The sequence below is a fragment of the Stenella coeruleoalba genome (assembly GCF_951394435.1).
Source record: "Stenella coeruleoalba genome assembly, chromosome: 8".
Lineage (NCBI taxonomy): Eukaryota > Metazoa > Chordata > Mammalia > Artiodactyla > Delphinidae > Stenella > Stenella coeruleoalba.
In genome coordinates, this window is record NC_137154.1 from 25,010,207 (window position 1) to 25,031,735 (window position 21,529).

A 21,529-nucleotide genomic window follows, 5' to 3' on the forward strand; every position below is an offset into this window, starting at 1 on the left:
TACACTCGATCCCTTTGCAAGACGCAAGCAATTATTTTAGGTACCTCTATCCCAAAAGAAAAAGGAGTCTCCTGTCAAGACAGTGAGGAAAACGCCGACACGGGAATTGCCTAAAACTCTCTGGGCCACCTCGTGCAGTTAAAACAAAGTGGACAACCGTCAGGGAGCCCAAAACATAGTAGACGTCCCCACTTTGTGTGTCCTACTAAAACACATCCCTTTTCAGGTGTCCTAAACACAGCATATCTTTATCTAAATGAAGCGTGCCTTGGGGACCACCAGGAAGGACCTGCCACTTGTCCATAAGGAAGATGCGAATGCACCTCTTTTTACTTCCCCGCCCAACGGTGCCTTCCCGGGAAGGCTGACAGTTCGCCTGCTGTTGCAGCAGCAAAGAGAGGGGAAACTCCTAGCGCCGGTGCCGCAAAGACCTCTCCATCCACTGCCACCCGGTCAGGTGCCGGCCCCGACGGGCAGCCCCGCTCCTCCAGAAACCTCCGCGGGCACAAAGCAGCCGCCAAGTGCTTACCCGGGTCCGCCAGGCAGTGCTCCGGAAGGGCCGCCAGCAGCAGAAGTCCCAGCAGCAGCAGTGGCGGCGGCAGCGGCGGCGCATCCTGGGACCCGGCAGCCCGGGGGCCCCTCACGCCCGGGCAGCGCGCGGCTCCCCCGCCAGCCCGGCCGAGCCCGCACGCCCGGATCCGGCCCCTGCGCGCCCGCACCTCCGGCCCATCTTCCCTCGGGCCCTGGGGTTTCGCCTCCTGCCGAGCCATGGGGACGCTTCACTCATCCAGGCCACTGCCTCGCTCCGCACCGCTCCGGGGAGCCCAGCCTTCGGCGCCCCGGTCCTCACCGGGCATCTCCGGCCACGGCCCGGGCGCCGGAGGGCGGGGGCGCCGGGCGGCGCGACTCGCTGGCTCGTGCTGCCGCGCCAGGAGCGAGCTCCGCGGAGCCGCGGCTTCACTCGCGCAGGGGCCGGGGCCGCATGGAGCCGCGGCGGGAGCGGGCCGGGGTTCCCACGGTGCCCGTCGCCGCGCGCCGGCGCGCCCGGGGCAGCAAGGGTGGGACGGGCGCCGCCCGGAGCCCCCACCCCCGGGCGGGCTCCCGCAGACTGAGGGGGCGAGGCTGCGAGCCGCGGGGGCAGGTAGCCGCTGGGCGCGCTCAGGGCCCTCCCTCCCGCCGCCGGCTGCAGCCTCTCCGCCGCGCTCTCTTCGCTCGCTTGCTCGGGTTCGGGTTCCAGCTCCGGCTTCGGCTCCCTGGCCGAGAGTGTTACTGCAGCTCAGAGCGGCGCCTCATTGACAAAGAAAGCACGTAGCCACCCGAGCGGGCGAGGGAGGCGAGGCAGGCGCGCGCGCGCATCCTCGCGTGGAGCCGCCGCGCGCCCCCCGTACCCGCGCGCCCCGCCGGGCTCCGGGCTGGGGAGGAGGACCCCTCGCGGGTGTTCGCGCGCCGCGGACATCCGTACAGGGCGGTGGGGGGGTGGGCTTCCCTTCCTCGCATTCCCCACCAGTCCGTCGGCTAGAGGAGGGGAGATGGACAGGAAAGGTCCTCCGGCCCGGAAAAGCGGGGTAAAGAGTCATGGTCAACGTGCTGAAGAGGTCAGAAAGCCCTTTGGCCTGGGTTTTGGAAAGCCCTTTAGATGGGGGAAGCGCTTTGTGCTGTTTGTTCACTACTTCTCTGAGGGCTCTCCGACACCCGAATGCCCGTTTTACCCCTGAGGAACCGAAGCGCCTGTGGCCTAGTTGCAATAACACTCTGGGTTAAAACGCATTATAAATATTTATTGCAGCCACACAATGTGCAAAGCCGTGCACATTGGAAAGACCAGGGGAAAGTCTCTTCATAAAAGTCCCTTCCTGAAAATAGGACATTTAGTCGCTATCCGGTGGGACACAAGGGCCCGATATCAGCAGAACTGGCCTCCTTGCTTTTCCCCTTGCGAAGCTGGATGTCCTGAAGCAAGTTACCTAGTTCATCGGAGCTTCACACATCCCCTATTTATTGACTAATATTTATTGAGGGCCCACTGCTTGCCAGCTACTATGCGAGGCATCAGGGATCTAAGTGACGAGCAAAAATACAGTCCCTGATGTGATGAAGCTCCAGCTCTATTCGTTCAACAATACTTCCTGACGGCCTGTTATGTGTCAGGCACTGTTCTGGACACTGAAGACAACAGCCACCAACGAAATCCCTGCCCTCTTAGAGCTGACATTCTAGTGGAAGTACACTGGCAATAAACAAATAAGTAAGAGATAAAATGTCAGCCAGTGATAAAAGCTATGGAGAAAAATCAGTGTGAAAGAAAAAATCGGGGACGGAGTGTTGCAATGTTAAATAGAGGGAAGGAAGGTGTCACCAAGAAGGTGACATTTAAGCAAAGACCTGAAGGAGGTGCGGGAATAAGCCTGGCAGGAAGAGCATGCCAGGAAAAAGGGGCAGCAAGGGTGAAAACTCGGGGCATTCAGGGCACAGCAAGCCAGCCAGTGGGCCTGGAAAAGTGTTAAATCTCACTTACTGTGCATCTGTAGGATGGAAATAACACCATATTTCATCTAAGACACACATTTTTTCACATATTAACTTCTCAGAAGTCAGATGTGTCTTATCATGCACCTAAAATTTGTTGACATATAGTAATACCTTCTTGGGGTTCTTATTATTTAAGTTTGCTGTTCAATTAAACCACTTCTGCTGTTTTTTTAAAAAATTGCAGTCTAACTGCGGCAATAAAACAGCTCAAAAAAATCATTTTGAGCCACTAATGAGAAAGCCATGATTCAGACAACACCATAAGATAGGAGGCATGGTGCTGGCCACAAGGGGTGATCCCAGGGGCAGCGGGGTGGAGCGTGATGGTGCCAGCTGTCCAGGCAAAGTTGGACTGAAAGATGCCAAGATTTGGAGCAGCGGAGGTGTTGAGGAGCAGGGAGCATGGAGGGGAAAGAGGGCAAAGAGAAAAGAGAGCAAAAGTGGGCAGGGAGGTAGAAAAAGGCATGTGTGGAGCCCTGGGGCCCCTTGTTTGAAGCTAAGAACTCTGTTAGGAAGAAGTGGGAAGTGGAGAGGGGAAGGAATATTGGGACCAACTTGTGGAGGTCTTTGGACACATTTGGGCTTTTTCACAAAGGGAGGGAGAGGAAAAGGGGAAGAAAAGTCAGTCTCAGGAGCACCAGTGATGTGCGGGCTCTGAGTTAGCAGCTGAGGACACACAGGCAGGTGTGATGGAGAGAAATATAAACCCTTGACTAGTCACAGCCTCCCCCACCCCACCCCACCAAACCCAGTCCTTTTCTGCACATTGCAGTGGGGAGAGAATAGAGAGGGAGGCTAGGACTGAGGAAGCCAGAGGGGCTGACTGAATTCACATGGAAAGGGACAGAACGTTGCTGGCCTAAGAGATAGAAAAGATCCAGAAGGGGAGAGGCTATGAGGCAAGAGAGGCAAAACCCAACCAAAGCTGGGTTCTCTGTGAGCATGTAGAGAAAGTGGAGAGAGATTTGAGGGACAGAGATTTGGGGCTGAGAGATAGCAAAGTATATCCTCTGCATTGTAAATGGGATTTTCGCTTCAACATTAGTTGCCAGAGTTAGATAAGGTATAAATTACTTGTCAGTGTTTTTGGTGGTTAGACTGATGTTTCGTTGAATCTTTCTCTCTGATGAGCTGGCCTCAACAGCAGACACAATGCTTAGCCTCAAGAAGCCCCAGTCTCAAATCTAGTTAGGGGGCAGACACATACGGCATTAGCCTCAGAGAGATGCAGTGAGTATGCGCTAGAGGCATATATGCACATCGCCCATCATCGCGAGAATGTGGGTGAGGGCTGGCTGTTTCTGCCTGGAAGGAGAGGAGAGGTGAAAGGAGGTAACATTTAAACTTGGAGTTTGCTGGCACCACAAAAGTTAAGGTAGAAAGGCGTGAGAGTTTGCAGCATTTTTCAAGGAAAAGTAAAGTGTCTGGTGAGGGCAGCACAGAGGGGACCTGAGGAGATCCTGCTTCAAGGCCGGAGACCTAAGCTGGAGGCAGATGTAGAGAGACTGAGTTTGTACCTTATCCTCATCCAGTGGGAACAGCTCCGGAGAGGTTTTCTGCAGGCTCAGGAAGCTTGATGAGATCCCAGTCCTTGACTGATGGGTGAGGGTACAGACTCTGTTACTTGACTACTTAGATTTAAATTCTGCCTCTACCATTTACTAGCTGTATAACTTTGGGCAAATCCCATAATCTCTATAGATCTCATCTATAACATTGGAAATAGTAAGAGCACCTACCTCTTTGAGTTGTGTTAAGGATTGAATTGATACATTTCAAGCATTTAGAAGTATTCTTGACGCACGATAAGCACTCAATCAATCTTATCTCTTATATATAATATGACAATTGCAGCCCTCTTAAACCATAAACCCTCTTGTTAATTTTAGTCTATTTAAACAGGGCTTTTGGACTTAACCTATGTGTGAATTTTTTGCTATGTAGCTTTATAAAGTCAGTGTCTTTCGTGCAAAGCATTTATGAGGCGGGATTGGGGTCGGGGGGTGGGGAGATCAATCCCTGGGCAGTGGTTTTAGGCCCTCAACTTGACATTCCCACCATTGCCGTGGAGGGGAATGCCTGGGCCTGTTTCATTCTTTTTGCAATAAGCAGATATTTCTCCTCTAGTTCTAATCTCTGTTACTCACACTCCCTGCTGGTACAAAGCCCAGGTCTACACTGTGAAGCCCTTCTTTCCTGTGCCCAAAACTTTGGTAGGTCCTGGAGGCCCTGCGGTGTGCAAGGCACTGCCTCCACCCTGGAGTGAAGGTGACAAGTAAACACACACGTCTGCCTCGCCTGGCAAGTGCTGTGGGCACACACAGAGGGGACCTGAGAGAGGAGCTACCTGGTAGAATGGACTAGAAGAGGCATGAGACTAGGGAGAAGGGGCCACCTGAAATGAGGCTATTGCAGAAGAGTGGATCATCTTGGTTTCCCTTTTCGCTCATCTCTCAACCTATGTTTTTAAGTTTCCAAAGCTCACTCTAAGGCCCAGCACAACAGGCCCAACAAGGTGATGCCAGCACCCACGAGGGCCAAGCCCGAGTGCCAGGTGGGTGATGCTGACCTCAGTCCTGGCCTTGGCCCCTACGGCAGCCTAGAGATTCAGTGTTTGTTGATTTGAACTGGTTTTCCATTAATGACATTTCAACTCCCCGGCTTCTGGCTAATTGCTCTCCAAATCCTCCAGTGGGAGGAGAAAATTAGTTTTTTAACCGTCAAGGGCTAATTTGTCTTGTTAATATTTGTTGCTTTTGGGGCTCGTCCAATCGCAGAGCGGGGATATGGTCCAGGCGTTGGCACTCTGAGGCTAGCTCATTTCCACTGCACACTTTGCCTTCATGTTCCAGCTTAGCTACGTTAAGCCCTTTCCTCAGGCCCTGTGGGATGGCAACTAGCATTGGCCATTGAAAATCTCACTGATTCACAACCTGGGTTCCAGTCCTAACTCTATCACCTAATAACTGGTGACCTTGGGGAAATTTTGTAAACTCTCTGTGCCTCAGTATTCCTCTTTAAGAAAATTGGACATGTCAACCCAAGATATCAAGGTATCTACCCAACATAAATAAAAACAAATGTGCACACAAATACAAATACTTGTAGCAGCACATTATTCACAACAGCCAAGAAGTGGAAATAACCGAAATCTCTATGAATTGGTGAACAGAGAAAATGTGCTCCAGCAGCATCAATAAAAAGGAATGAAGTTCTGAAACATGCTACAACGTGGATGAACCTTGAAAATATTATGATAAATCAAAGAAGTCAGTCACAAAAGGCCACACATTACATGATTCCACGTATGTAATGTCCAGAAAAGGCAAACTCAAAGAGACAGAAAGTAGCACAGTGGTGACCGGGGGCCGAAGGAAGAAAAATGGGGAGTGACTGACTGCAAAGGGCACAAGCTCTCTTTTTAGGGTGACAGAAATGTTCTGAAATTAGGTCGTGGTGATGACGATTAACTCTGTAAATATACCAAAATTCATTGAATTGTACACTTAAAACTAGTGAATTTTATGTTATGTAAGTCATAGCTCAATAAAGCTGTCCAAAAAAAACTAAGCTTGGCACAAAGTGCTCAATAAATCTTTGATGTTATTTTTATATAAAGCCTTTCTCAATGCACACAAAGGAGAGAATATTTACATTTAAAATTTCATTTTAAAGTTCTATCATTTTTTAAAGGTATATAAGAAGCGTAATACAAACAATACGTATCCTAACAAGGATATTAGCCCACTAGCGATAAATGCCAGCTCCTCCAACCAACCAAAGCCCCTTTTTGTTTGCCAAAAACACTTCTATTTTATAGAAAATCTAATCAAGTGCATCTTCAGACCAGATGAAACCATCACCCCTTTAGAGGCAACTTGTGGGAATTCCCTGGCGGTCCAGTGGTTAGGACTCCCTGCTTCCACTGCAGGGGGCATGGGCTCAATCCCTGGTCAGGGAACTAAGATCCCGAAGGTCGCACAGCACGTCCAAATAATAATAAAATAATAATAAAGGCAACATGCACAGTAATAATGTCTTCCATTCTTGAGTACCTGTTAAGTGCCTGAGAGTGGAGACTTTCTATATGTTAACACAATCCTATCATTCTTCACAATGTCTGATTTAAACCATCGTTTTTTCTTCACTCCTCCATTCGTTCAATAAACCTTTACTGATCTCTGCTATTAATATGTGCCCAACATTGTGCTCACTGGGACTACGAAGACGAGCAAGACAAAATCCACCGCCCTCAGGGGTCTCAGGATATAGCAATGGATAAATTAAATCATAAAACAATTATTTATGTCATAGGTGGAAAATGACATAAGGAAGGAGATATGAAATCTCTTCCTGACTCAAGGAAGGATGCCAGAGGAGATGACACTTGAGCTGGGACATGTCAGGCAGACAAAATGGAGGCAAGAAAGAGGGCCTCTGAGCCATGCCAAAGTATGGAATTATAAATCAACAGGTACCTTCACACAAGACCAGGATGCTGGTATGGCTACTTAGTATGGGGAGGAAAGCAATGAGGGATTCTCTTTTTTTTTTTTTTTTTTTTTTGCGGTACGCGGGCCTCTCACTGTTGTGGCCTCTCCCGTTGCGGAGCACAGGCTCCGGACGTGCAGGCTCAGCGGCCATGGCTCACCGGCCCAGCCACTCCGTGGCATGTGGGATCCTCCCTGATCGGCACGAACCCGTGTCCCCTGTGTCGGCAGACGGACTCTCAACCACTGCGCCACCAGGGAAGCCCGAGGGATTCTCTTGGTGAGGCAGACCAAGGACATATCACAGAGAATCTCCCCCTAAGAGATTTGGACATTACCCTAAAAGTGATAGTCACAATTTTAAAGCAGGCTAGCATACAATGGCCACTCCAGGATTTCCACATGAGGAGCTTGGGGGGAAAATAGTCAAGGACTTGCCTTGAAACTGAATTTGATAGGCAGAACTCTGCTCTCAGAACTTTGTTCCTTTTTATTGATGAATAGTATGCTGTTAGACTGGATATTTACTTGCACTGCCTCCCTTGCCTAAGCATTTTTTTGTCATCTCCACTGCTACTATCTTAATCAGAACTGAATTTTAATAAGACCGCACAGCAAGTAATAAGGAGGTTGGTTGGAGCTGGGAGAGGATGGTGGGCTGGAGGCAAGGAAGTCAGATAAGAGCATTAGTTTAGACAAGTTCCTAGGCCTGAGCCAAGGATGAAGTGGATCTGACAGGGGTAACTAATGATAGGAGGAGGACGGGGCGGGAAATTGAGGAAAACATTCAGCCTTTGGACAGGGGTGATTGAGGATGTCATTAACCAAGATCTGGGAATATAGGAAAGGGAGGTTTGGGGGGGAAGAAAACAAGAGCTAGAAAGGGCATCCAGGTAGAGATGCCCATTAGGCCCAAGTTTCATACATTTTCATGTGTACATAAATTTGTAGATCTTGTTAAAAAGAAGATTCTGATTAAGTAGATCTGAGGTCACCCAAAAGTCTGCATTTCTAACACATTCCGAGGTGATGCTAATCCTGATTGATAGATCACACTTGGAGTAACAAGACATTAGGTCATTGAACACAGGGCTTAATCCTATCTCAACAAATGAATTTTTAAAAATCAAATTCTTGACCTTTGGTAATTTTTGAGAAACTATTCCTGTCTTCTCACGAGTTGAAATAAAAAAAAACAGATTTGCTTCTGTTCTTTACTTCCATGTAAGAAGATTATACTTCCTCACACATTACCGTGTGACTTGTAGTCTTGCTGTCCTGGTTTTTCCCTCCCTATTGATATGAGGCTTGGCCATATGACTCTTTTGGACAATGGCATGTGACAGTAGTGAGCGCATGCCAGTTCCATTCATAAGCTTTAGGAAACACTGCAAGGTCCAATTCTGCGTCTTTTCCCTCTTCCATCAGGAGAGCATGTCCAATATCTATTACTCCTTTAGTCCAGATACAAACATGAAGAAAATCCATGGACTATACATAGGCTGTAGCTAGGAGCAGAGCTGCCACCAACCTGGGACCTATATACAACAAGAGCGAGAGATAAGGCTGTGTTGCTTTTAGCTACTGAGATGTTGAGGGTCATTTGTTACTGCAGTATAACCTAGTGAAAGTTGACTAATAATAGTCTCTCTGCTATTAATGAAAGAGACAAGGCTAGGAATGAAATAGAAGAACTAAAATAAATGTTTCGTTTTTTAAAGTTATTAACTTTTCTTACATATCCTCTTTACGGATACCAAGAAGACACAGCATGAGGTTGGAGGCTTATAGTAAACCTTGAGATCATTTGAACCCAAGTTATCAGGAGAGTTTAAAGAACAGCAGCCTTGGATATGTCATTCTGCCTATAAACTTGAACAAATAACAGCCCCTCTGCTGTTCACACAAATGAGGAAAGTGGAAGTACTAAATGCTTTATGGGGTTATGTAGTGATGTGCTGGATCTGGCTTGTACCAAAGTCAGCTGAGAAATTTTCAGCTATTTTGTGAACCAGTTGTTAAACACACTCATTGTTAAAAATTGAATTTCATAAACTTACAATTAAATGATATTAAAAACAAAAGTAATAAATATAAGCAGCTCTCACTTTATATGGTTCCGATATGCACAAATTTCAGTTACCACAGTTTAGTTAAATAACACCAGTCCATCAACAATGTGGTCCAAATTTTAGTCGCCACAGTATATTTACTATGAGTGAAGGCATAAATTACAAACTTCGCTGTTGGCTCTTCAGTCCATAAATCACTAGGTTAATAATGAACGCACTTCATGATCAGTGACCAGTCACACCGCCTCTTCCAAAGACTGTTGGTGATTGATCCCTGCGCATCTGTTCATCAGTTCATGCAGACAGCAGAGTATGTAGTTTTGTTACCTTCTTGTCTTCCCGTGATAAACCCACGTGACATTTTACAAAAATGGATAATGGAAAGAGGGAATTGGCCAAAAAAAGATGAAAGTGCAGCAGAGAAATGGAAAATGATAATGCTGGAAGTCAAATGTGAATCAAATGTAAATGGACCCAAAGAAGACAAAGCTGATTGTGAGAAGGCTGACACGCTGCTGTTTGGGAGACTGTACGTATACAGCCAGAGGAATTTAGTGAAGGCAAACTCATCAACATAAACTAGCAAAGTGTTGTGACAAAGAGGATGACGATGTCCCAGAGAGGAAGTGATGCCAGCAACAGAATTCACATTAGAGGAGTTACCAGAGATATCTCATGACATTCAAAGCGCGAAGGATAAAATGTTGGAAGATGATCAAAAAGTACAATTCACCAAGATATAGAAAATATGCATCATAAGTTATACAATGAGAAGAATGCAAGCACTGTTTAAACTCTTGATAAGTATTTTACAAAGAAATAAAACTTTAAAACTCTAATTCTCAATGTTTCTAATGTCTTAAATTATATACTATTAGCTGTACTATTTTTACATTGTCCTACATACATTTATAACCAGCAGCAGAGAGCTTGTAATGCTTTAACAAAAAATATTCAAGGTGAGGGAACAATTGTAATTATTCCCATTGATTATTAAGATCACTTTGCATGGTTTCAGCTTGCATGGTCATTTTTATGTTCCCACACTACTGTGCAAAGGGAGAACTGCTTGTTTTCAAAACTTACCTCTAATTATTTCACTACATTTTGCTATTATCTGTGCTCTTGATGTTATTTATGTCTATTGTAACTATTTAATGGAAGTACTATCTAATGGTGCACATCTCTTCCCAACTTTATGTTCAGTGACATCATGTAGGTAGCTTGAAATGCTATGGCGGGAATATTTATAGCATGGAAATTGGCAAACACTACAAACTCAACTACAAATTAGAGTTTAGTTTATTGTTTTGTTGATTTTCTAGACTTAAGTGATGAAGAAAATGTTAATGCAGTTAAAAGTATATCGTGTGTGTAGCTGTACATTATAAATAGCACCAAAAAATTGAGGGAAAGCAATATTCTCCCAGTGTTTGAAAACTATCATCAGACTGAGCAAAAAGTTCACTCATGTCATTGACCAACAGTGTATATATGATGATATATGACCAAGGTATATCTTTGTTGTTTCACTTTGGTCTTAAATGTAAAAGAAAATAACAGTGAACATTCAGGTCAGAACCGCCCTTGTTCATCAATAACATAAGCAATTCTTTGCTAAATCAGATAGTAATAAAGCATTTATTCATAGCCTGATTTTGTCAAGTTGTGGCTGAATTATAACCATATAAGAGTTTAGCAAAACTCAGTGAAAGCCTTCTGTGAGAATCAATTGACTATATGACATCTATAATAAAAAGTGTTGTATATTTTATCATCATTTGTCAATTGTGTGCCATACATTATTTATATTAATAAAGGTTATAACACACTTATGTACATACATACGCATACAACCCCCAGGCAGTTATTAAGTAGTTACCACGCTGGCTTTAGACAATGTAGCGAGGCGAAACATCCAAAAGCTTCAGAGTCAAACAGGGGCTTGTTTTCAGCATTGTTTGTTTCTGTGTTGTTTTATTAGTAAATTACTGAGCCTCTCTAAGCCTTTTCCTTCTTCTGCAGAATAAAAAAATAAAAAATAAAGAGGGATTTGGGCACAGGAAAAGGGTTATCATGAGGAAGATAATGTACATAAAAGGCTCTGGTAAAAACTAGGTACTGAGTCACTTTTTCCTGTTACCATTTCCTTCCCCTTCCAGTTGCAAACCCTCTAAGGTTGATTTCCTTTGCTGGAGATGAAATAATCCACACATTTTTGGACTACATGGCAGGTATACATGGCAGCAGAGGAATGGAGGGATGAATGGATATCTCACGTTGATTCCATGATAAACCAACTAGTCTATTAATTCAAGGATTCACTGAGGCTTGGAATCCTTTCTCACTTTTTCAAATTCTATTTACAAAAGTCAGAAATTTCTCACTTTGTATTATTCAGTGTTCATGGGACATAGCCTACAATTCGCCCCATCTCTACTTTGTTATTTTCTTTAATGTTGTTATCCCACCAAACTGGAAAGAAAAATTATTAGAGTACTCTTTCTCCCCCTACTGGCCATACTACGATATAGCAATAATGAAATGAACGGAATGATCAAATGTCAAACTTGAAAGGAAACTCTAAGAATAACTATTCCAGCAAACCGGCTACCCACAAACCAACTCTGGCCTGCAGATGACTTGTGTCTGGCCTACGCCATATTTAAAACAAACATAACTTTTTTTTCAGTTTCATTAGTTGCCAATATTTCACTGACATCCATATTTGTTTTCTCAGAAAACTAGAAGTTGGTAGACATTGGGTGTGCCATGCCACATGCGTGTCCTGCTCCCTTCGGACTTACCGCCCTGCTTGGCCACAGTCCCCACTCAGTCTGCTTCACTTACTTGTGTAGTCTGCCCAGCCCTTGCTGCTTTTGAGTTTGAAATCCCAATCTCTCTCTCTCAATTTACCAGGGAAGCCCAAACTTGCTCAAAACCGGACCACCTAAATGAGTAGCCAAGCAGGTAATAAAACTGGGCCTCCCAAATTCCATTCAACAGATTTTTGTTGATTTCATTCATTTATTTAACAAATGTTTTAGTGCCTGCTATGGCCAGGTACATAGAGTCAAAGATATGGCACATACAAGATAAAAACAGCCTTTGCATTCAGAGTTTTAGTTAGTGAGAAAAGCAGTCAAGATAATTATAAGAAATATGATGAACGTGATGAAAGAATATGGAGACTATGATGAAGCAGCAGCACAGCTCCTGTTCTCACTTCATCACCTCCTTCAAGTTAATCATCATCATCATGAATATAACACAACCATTTTCATGATTTACTAAATAAGGTCCTCAAATCCTAGGGTCCACATTTATTCAAAATCCACTGGGCACAAGGGCTAAACAATGGGGAAACAGCAGTAAACATGGCATTTATTAGATGAATTTTCCCATGCATGGGAAAACTCATCTTTCTCCCTGGTCAACTGCAATCAGTGTGTAAGCCTGAGAGTCACAAGATGGTTAGGGAAGGTAGGCTGTAGTTGCTGGACAAACAACATCTCTCTGCAAAAACGGAGTCAGATATGAGCTTGAGTAATGGGGATACAGGATTAAAGCTAAACTAAGAGAAAAGATCAGTCTTTTCTCTTGGTCAGCAATACCTATGACACCATAATTGGACAGTACTACAAAAGACAAACGAACTACCTCTGTATCATAAACGTTACTCAACTGGGTCCTTTGAACCCTTGGCTCTTTGGAGAAATGGCTACTTCCAGATCCAAGGCAGGAAAAATACAAGGTGAGCATAAGACACCTTATTAGGCCAGAAAATGAGGAAACATTCAGAGACTAATGCAATAATGTCAAAAGGATTCGACAGACCTGAAGATAATTAATAATTTTACCTTATTGAATAAAGCAAAATCCATGAATCCATAGTGGTGAGAGAGACAGAGAAAAACTGAAGGGAGCACAGGGAGAAAGGCAGAAAGCCTTTATTAGAAGAATGATGCCAGGTAAAGAATGTAGAAGGAACGATATAATTGAAAAATCACCATTTTGCAACCCCCAATGTAATAATTGATTCAGACAATAATCATCAATGGACGCTAAAGCCAATGAGCAAAATGCTATTGATACTGCCACAGTACCAACCCCACAGACGACAATGGAGAGATTTGCTAGTAACCTCTTTATGTTAGTGTCATAGCCGATAATGGACAACCTGACATTATGCGCCCCTTAATGTGAAGCAATAAGGCATAACTACTCCTACAATTCTTGCAAATGAGCAAACACTAAATCTGATCAAACCACTAGACCCAGCTTGTACTTCACAGAAATTCATGCTACAATTAGCACGAAGAAACACACACAGATTTTAGACTATTCTAGCCTGAACTCTTCAAAAAAATGTCATTAAAAAAAAAGACTGTTCTGAATTTGGTCAGAGACATGTCATAACCAAAGGCAGTGGGTAAATCCTTTTTTTATATACATATATACACTAATATGTATAAAATGGATAACTAATAATCTGCTGTATAAAAAAATTAAATAAAATTCAAAAAAAAAGGAAAACACTCACATCTTTTTTTTTCCTCACATCTTTATTGGAGTATAATTGCTTAACACTGTTGTGTTAGTTTCTGCTGTACAACAAAGTGAATCTGCTATACATATACATATATCACCATATCCCCTCCCTCTTGCGTCTCCCTCCCACCCCCCCATCCCACCCCTCTAGGTGGTCGCAAAGCACCGAGCTGATCTCCCTGTGCTATGCAGTAGCTTCCCACTAGCCATCCATTTTGCATTTGGTAGTGTATATATGTCAGTGCTACTCTCTCACTTCGTCCCAGCTTACCCTTCCCCCGTGCCCTCAGGTCCGTTCTCTACATCTGCATCTTTATTCCTGCCTTGCCACTAGGTTCATCAGTACCAGTTTTTCAGATTCCATGTACATGTGTTAGCATATGGTATTTGTTTTTCTGACTTACTTCACTCTGTATGACAGACTCTAGGTCCATCCACCTCACTACAAATAACTCAACTTCGTTTCTTTTTATGGCTAATATTCCATTGTATACAAGTGCCGCATCTTTATCCATTCATCTGTCGCTGGACATTTAGGTTGCTTCCATGTCCTAGCTATTGTAAACAGTGCTGCAATGAACGTTGCGGTACATGTCTCTTTTTGAATTATGGTTTTCTCAGGGTACATGCCCAGTAGTGGCATTGCTGGATCATATGGTAATTCTTTCTAGTGTTTTAAGGAACCTCCATACTGTTCTCCATAGTGGCTGTATCAATTTACATTCCCACCAGCAGTGCAAGAGGGTTCCCTTTTCTCCACAGCCTCTCCAGCATTTATTGTTTCTAGATTTTTTGATGATGGCCATTCTGACCGGTGTGAGGTGATACCTCATTGTGGTTTTGATTTGCATTTCTCTAAAGGCAATGGATGAATCTTGATTGGCTCCTAGACAGGGGGAATGGGGAGATGGCCATAAAAGACACTCTTGAAACATCTGGGAAATTTTGAATATGGACTGGAAATTAGATGTTATAAAATTGTTAATTTTGCTAGGTGTTACACGGTTTTGTGATCAGCTGAAGAATGTTATTCTTACAAACAGATGCATGCTTGCTTAAGTACTTAGGGGCCAAGTATCATGATTATCCACAGAAGGTTCAACTTAAAAATTACATATAGAGAGATGAAAATGTGGCAAATGTTAACTGGTGAATCTAGGTGTAGGATGTGTGTGTTTGTTATACTATTCTTTTTGTTTTTCTAATTAAAAATTGGTTTACAGTAAGTATAAACATTCGATGTGATAAGAAAAAGTGAATTCTTTGGATTCTCCAAGGAAATAAGCAATGTAGAACAAAGCTGATCACCTCTCTAAATTCCACATTTGGGCATTCAAAATATTTCTGAAGTTTGTAAAACATGCAAAATACTCATGTTATAAATTGAAGTAGAAAATATCAGGATCTAAAATTGCTTACATTATTTTAACCACCTCAACACTTACATTTTTGAGTTTTAAAAAATCTGTTTTTCTGCATTTTCCAAGTACAATGTAATCAGGTATTATTTTTATGATTGAAAAATACTAATTATTAACATCTTATTTTCCCACTTCAAATAACCATACTTCCATTTAGGGAAAAGTACAGATTCTCGATAAGATAAAATAATGCCATTAGAACAAAAAGTTGACACAAAAATTAACATGAAATGGACCACAGAGCTAATAAAAGCCAACACCTAAAACTCCTGGCAGAAAACAAAGGAGAAAACCTTTGCAACTTTGGGACTGGCAAAACCTTCTTAGGACACAAAAAGCATAAACTGTAAAAATAAATAAATAAATAAAATAAATAATAAAAAAAGCATAAACTGTAAGAAAATAAATAACTTGGACTTAATCCAAATTCAAAACTTTTGCTCTTCCAAACACCCTGTAAAGAAAATGAGAAGAAAAGCCACAAACTGGGAGAAAGTACTTGTAATACAAACGTCTTGACAAAAGACTAGTATCCACCATCTCTTCTGGACTACTTCAACAATCTCCTCTCTGGTCTTCCAGCTGCTCCTGTGGCCCTGCCACCATTCTCCACAATAGCCAATTCATGGTGTTTGCTTCCCATGAACATAACACAGTAAAATCTAGACTCCTTTGTTTGGCAAAAGGCCTGCATTCCCACCCCTCTGGTTCTGTCTTCTAGCTCCTGCTGCCCACTCACACACTTCCTCTCTGACCTCACAAGCCACTTTCCTGGTCTGTCCATATTAAATCTCATCCCTGACTTAGGGCCTTTGTACTTGCTGCTCCCTCTACCAGAAATACTCTTCCCCTACATGGCTGACTAGCATTCTTCTTGTCACAACTCAAATGTCACCTTCTCATTGAGGCAGATCCTGACACGCTCCTTCTTGGTCACTTAATCAGGCCATTTTCTTCATTCTGCTTACCCTAACTGAACTTATTTACTTTCAATCTTTCCCTCCCACAAAAACATCTGTAGGAGCAAAAGAATATTCTGGCTTTGTCCACTGACACATGCCTAGCATGGAATGCCTGGAACATGGTAGATGCTTCATAAATATTACTGAATGACTCCTGACATACCTGCTGTGACAGGCACTCTGATAGGTACTGGCTGAATGGTTTACGTGTGTTGGTCAATGACTTTTTAATCTCTTTAGAAAAAAATATTTTAAATTCCTAGATCCATTTAAATAGCTAAATACTTCCTAGTACTCTCAAGAAGCCAATTTACCTTCAAGTGAATTGCAAAATTTGGATTTCACCTATATGTGGGATCAGTACTTTGGGCTAGAATGTTCACATAATTTTGAACAACTCACACCCATGACTAAATGGAAAGAAACAAAAAATACATGTGAGGATGTAAAGTAACTAGAACTCTCATACATTGCGTTGAGTGTAAATTAATTTAACCACTTTGGAATACTGTTTGCAGTACCTAATAATGTGAAACATCTGTATACCCTATGACCCAGGAATTCCATGCCTACATATATGCCCAAAGGAAATGCATACGTGTTCACCAAAAGATATGAACAAAAAATGTTTGTAGTAGCACGATTCCTAATAGCCAAAAAGTAAAAACAACTCAAATGTCTATCAACAGAACAGATAAATGATTACATATGCACACAGATGAATACTATACAGTCATGGGGTAAATGATCAACAACTACATACAACGTGGATGTATCTTAGAAATAAAATGTTGAACGAAAAGAAGCCAGACACCAAGTGCATGTAATCGAGTAAAAGTTTACTGAGAGAGACTGAGAATACGTATTCTCACTGGTATGTTCTGGCGGGGCGCTGAGAAACTTTCCTCCTGATGTTTCTCTGAAGTTAAATCCTGGAAGTATAAGGTGGTGTCTGAAGGCACAGCCTAAACTGGCCTACTGGAAACCACACGCTTTTGAAGCCTTATGTTTTATATCTTAAAAATACATGTGAATTCCCTATTCTTCATCCATGCACATTGAACAGAAATATTTACCTCAAAAAATATTCAAGAAAACAATATTCAAGGGAAGCAGGCCCTGGTTATCCTGTGGTTACAGTACTGTGGCACACTACCTCAGACTTCAGTTTGAAAAAGAACTGCTGGAAAGTAGACTGGTTTGGTTAGACAGCCTGGTTCACGTCTCAGATTCACGACTCATTAGTGCTGGGAGTTTGGGCAACTTACCTAGATATTTTGAGCCCATTTCTTCATTTACATAATGAAGATAACATTATATCTCACAGGTGGTTTTGAGAATTAAATGCGATGATGTTAAGTTAGGTAACTCAATGCTCCTAACCTTTTCCTTCCCTACCCTGTAAGTAGTACTGGGGTGGAAAAAAAGTCAACAAGCAGTTTGCTGCAATATATATATTTTAATTCAAAGTGAATCGACAGTAATACACCATAAATTCTTATTTTGACACTCACCAAAATAGTCACCTGGAAAACCCGCTTTTTGTGACAAAGTACAGAAGGCTTGGTCACATTTAAATCACTGAGAACTAGAGAGAAATACTATCGCAAACCGTAATAGACATTACATCCATAAAAATTTTCCCAGTCCTTATTGTAATATTGCACAGTGCAATTGCTACATGGCAAACTAGTGTAGCATAGAAGTAAAAGCAAAAACAAACCAAAGAAAGAAAGCCACAAGTCTAAAACTGTTAAACAGTTAACAGTTCAAACTCAGTAATCAAATCTATATCATTGGGTTCTTTAAAACAAATCTTCCTACACCTTGCAGTGTATGATTTAACTTTTACTTAACACAAATCAACTTTAAAATTAGTAGTAGAGATTTTTAAAATGAAAAAGTTTTGCTACTACAGTAACATATTTAAACACCCTGAAGGAAAAGAAACGAAATATCAAGATATTTGATTAAAAAAAATTTGTAAATTAAAGTAGTATGCAAATACGCAACTTGGAAGTCATGCAGTGTTTTATTTAAGAAAGCAGTAAAACCAAAGAAAACTGGTAAAAATGGTTTTAAAGAGAGTACAAATTCTTTTCTCAGTATGCTAAATTTAGATTTTAGCAGGATCTTGGATCTTTTTTTAATCTTCTTAAACACATAAAAAGCACGTGATTAGAATCAGTTAAGAGCAGTGTACTTAACTTGGGTACGCCTTTATCCAACAGGACTGTTATATTATGAAAACATTGAAGTTTATCATTCACCATCAATTTAACAAGACATCTCAGTCTTGGAACAGAAATACAGAAAATACGATGTTTCAGGGTAGTGAACACGGCCCTGAACAGGAAGAAAACTGCGCCAGTTTTGTACCTGGTACAAACATCGATCAATCCTTTGCACTTGGTGTTTCTGAAACATCCATTGCCAGCACTGATTCTTCTCCAACAAGTGAGCAGATACCAGTAAACTGCTGGACCAGATAAATTAAATTAGAAGGCTGTGGAGGGCAGCAAGTTTACTTAAATAGTGACTCCATAAATTTGCCATCTGTAAATAATCTTTTAAATTAATCTTAGGCTATTCCTTTTTATGTGTAATATATATATATATTTCTATTTATATAAAATGCATAGAATTGATTACTAAAAACACTGAAACTTGTGGGGAAAATTAAGTCCTTCATTTTCAGTGTGACTAAAAATGTACTGCTGGTTTTAATCTTATGATCTAATACTGTAATTTTTAAAATTAATTTCAGGCACATTTATTTCATTGATGATTATTAAATAAAACACTGCTTGTATTCATGGAGTAAAGAAAAGTTTATCCATTATTAGCTTATTGTCAACGCTGTACTAGTGGTATGCAATTCATTTATCAAAGAAATGCTGTAAATCCAAAACAGTTGGAGTTTTACACTCAAATGCTTTGTACTGTTTATTCCAGTAAATGCTGTAAGATTATATTCCAGATTTTTAAGGAAAAAAAGTTAAGTCAAGCCTGCAAGATACAGCTTTCTCAAGTGTCTACAATGCCAGTATGAAAATTAAAAATTAAGTTACATTGATACATCCCAGTTTTTTTTATATGCAGTGATGAGCACAAACATTAATAGAGATAAAATACTGATGCAAATAACACACCCCAAAATAACATATGCAATTTTTTTCCATCATTTACAATACAGTAGTTACAATGACACTCCAAACAGAAAAGCAAAGTAAAAAATCAAAACCCCAACTTCTATTTCATGTAATTAGACTTATACAGAAATTAGAAGGCTAAATAACAACTAGTTAATCACCTAATTTCACAGCTATCTGAAGTGGCAATCGTTATATAGCAGCTTATCTATGATACATTCAAGATAAATGATACAATTTATTATTTGCCCATAAGCTAAAACACAGCCTGCTTAATACCTTCCTTTAAATTCCACCTCTACACTACAATATACTTGAGGTCTATGCAAAAAGTAGCTACCTTTTATATAGGAAATGGATGATTAAGTCTTTGGTGCTGTAAAAGCAACTTCATTTAAACATCACCACCACCACCACCAAAAAAAAAAAAAAAAAAAAAAAGGAGGGAAAAACCCAAGACGCACTTCCTAGGAAAACAAGCATGTAATTTCTGTCCCTGACGGAATGTATTAAATAAGCAAACACCACCAACAAGCAAAACAAGTACTACAATGTAAAAATACTTAAAAACAAAACAAAACAAACCCTCTCACATGCATAAATGAAAAATTGCACACAAAGAACTCACATCTTTTCAAGCTTCAATGGTAAATATTCTGCTACTATTTATTAAATACTGCATGGTTTGCCCAAGCTAGGATGAAACCACATCATGAATCAATGAGCATTTTCTTTATCTACTCAAAGTCATGCCTACTGTACTGCATCTCTAAACATTTTATTAAATCCAATTATACAGCAAACACTCCCAAAATAAACTTAGATTGTATTGCAGTTTCACTTAACAGTATATAAAATGCTGTGTTGTGACAGGTATCAACTATCCATTAGATACTGAATCACTTTTTCTTAAGCACTACTACCTGCTTGCTTTTCTTGAAGCTAGATCATTCTGAAAAATCAAGACAGCAGAATTCAGCCATAGCAAACATGCTGCCCTCTTAGTAAGGAAAACACAGCTACAACCTGAAATCATACCACACAAAACCAAAAATGAACATTACTCCATCAAAGGAAACTAAAGAGTAAGTCTGAACTTTAAGTGCTGCAGTCCTCAACATTTATATATAGTAATAACATTAACAACCTCAAATATTTAAGGCACTATGTGTGGGAACGGTTTACAATGCAGCTGAGATTATTAGAACAACATTTAAGAGCAAAGTCTAGGCAACATTTTGCCCATGCAAAAGACACATGCAAATGTAAAGAACAATAGCTCAATTTCTTAGGTAAGTGACCCAACATTTATACACTAAGACACAGATAATACAATTCACTTGTATGCTGTAATTCTGACATATGTGCATCTGTTGCTCTAAGTCTGTACACAGAATGGCTTCCCAAATATAGACGTGTCTTGCACTAGTTAGAAGGCAATTTTATAAAAAATAGTGGGAGCAAAACTGGACTTCTGCTCCCATAAGTCACCTGCCTAGAGTTACTACATAAGAAGATAACATGACCAAAGACAAGTTATACCAAATGTGCAAAACACATTAAAAGTGAGTTTTTTTTTAAAGCTCAAAGTTGTTTAAATTGCACCCAAGTCTACATGATTCAAAAATAATTTTCTTGTGCCATGGCTAATATTTATTAAATACCATGTTTTATTTTTAATCAAATGTTTATATCATTGAGCTTCCTCAATATACTCTTTTGAATTTTCACATGTATGGATACTGGCTGAGTTTGGTTGGACTCAGTGGAAATCCAGTATATGCAGGTGATGCTGCAATGTAAGAATGTGGTGGGAAGATTGGTTTGTACTGAGTCTGATGAATGGTTGGGGATGGTAACAGACGGGGATTTATGCCCACTGGGACTTGGTGAACTATGCCACTGGGATGGGAGATATTATAAGTTGGATGCTGTAACATAGGTCTTGAGGTACATGGAGAGGCTAAGAGGTGGGCCACTGGTGCAGCACTGCTGAGGGTAGCTGATGATGGGTATGGAAGTAGAGTAGGCTGTCCTCCGAGGTGCGTATTTCCAGCCAGATGGGCATGCACAGCTGTGTGATTAGGACTTCCATGAGAAAGAGTGAATGGATTACTAGTAACACTAGTAGGGATATAAGCTTGCTGTCTTCGATGTCCAAAGTTTCCATTCCACTCTTGATGCCCAGATCCAAAGTGCTGAACCTATCCAAAAACAAAACAAAAAGATTAATTACATATTTTATAAGTCAAAAAGAAAGGGAAAAAAGGGAAATTACAAGATACTCTGTGACTGATAACCCACAGAGGATCTCTCAGATCTTAGCTTATACTAAGTATAAACAGAGTGGAG

The 21,529-nt window shown here is 41.4% G+C and overlaps 2 protein-coding genes across 6 annotated transcripts in view; both read right to left on the minus strand.

The window, feature by feature from the left end:
- KIAA1549L (KIAA1549 like) overlaps positions 1 to 770 on the minus strand; it is a gene marked incomplete at both ends in the record, with an annotated part of 282,138 nt that extends 281,368 nt beyond the window's left edge. For all 3 annotated transcript variants that reach the window (XM_079929928.1, XM_079929927.1, XM_079929926.1), the window contains one exon: positions 530 to 770. In XM_079929928.1, the coding sequence (XP_079786054.1) occupies positions 530 to 770 (241 nt within the window). The remainder of the gene's footprint in view (positions 1 to 529) is intronic.
- A 16,377-nt stretch (positions 771 to 17,147) lies between these two features.
- The window catches only part of HIPK3 (homeodomain interacting protein kinase 3), a 95,007-nt gene continuing 90,625 nt past the window's right edge, over positions 17,148 to 21,529 (minus strand). For all 3 annotated transcript variants that reach the window (XM_079928888.1, XM_079928890.1, XM_079928889.1), the window contains one exon: positions 17,148 to 21,381. In XM_079928888.1, coding sequence (XP_079785014.1) covers positions 20,905 to 21,381 — 477 coding nt within the window. In that variant the 3' untranslated portion in view covers positions 17,148 to 20,904. The remainder of the gene's footprint in view (positions 21,382 to 21,529) is intronic.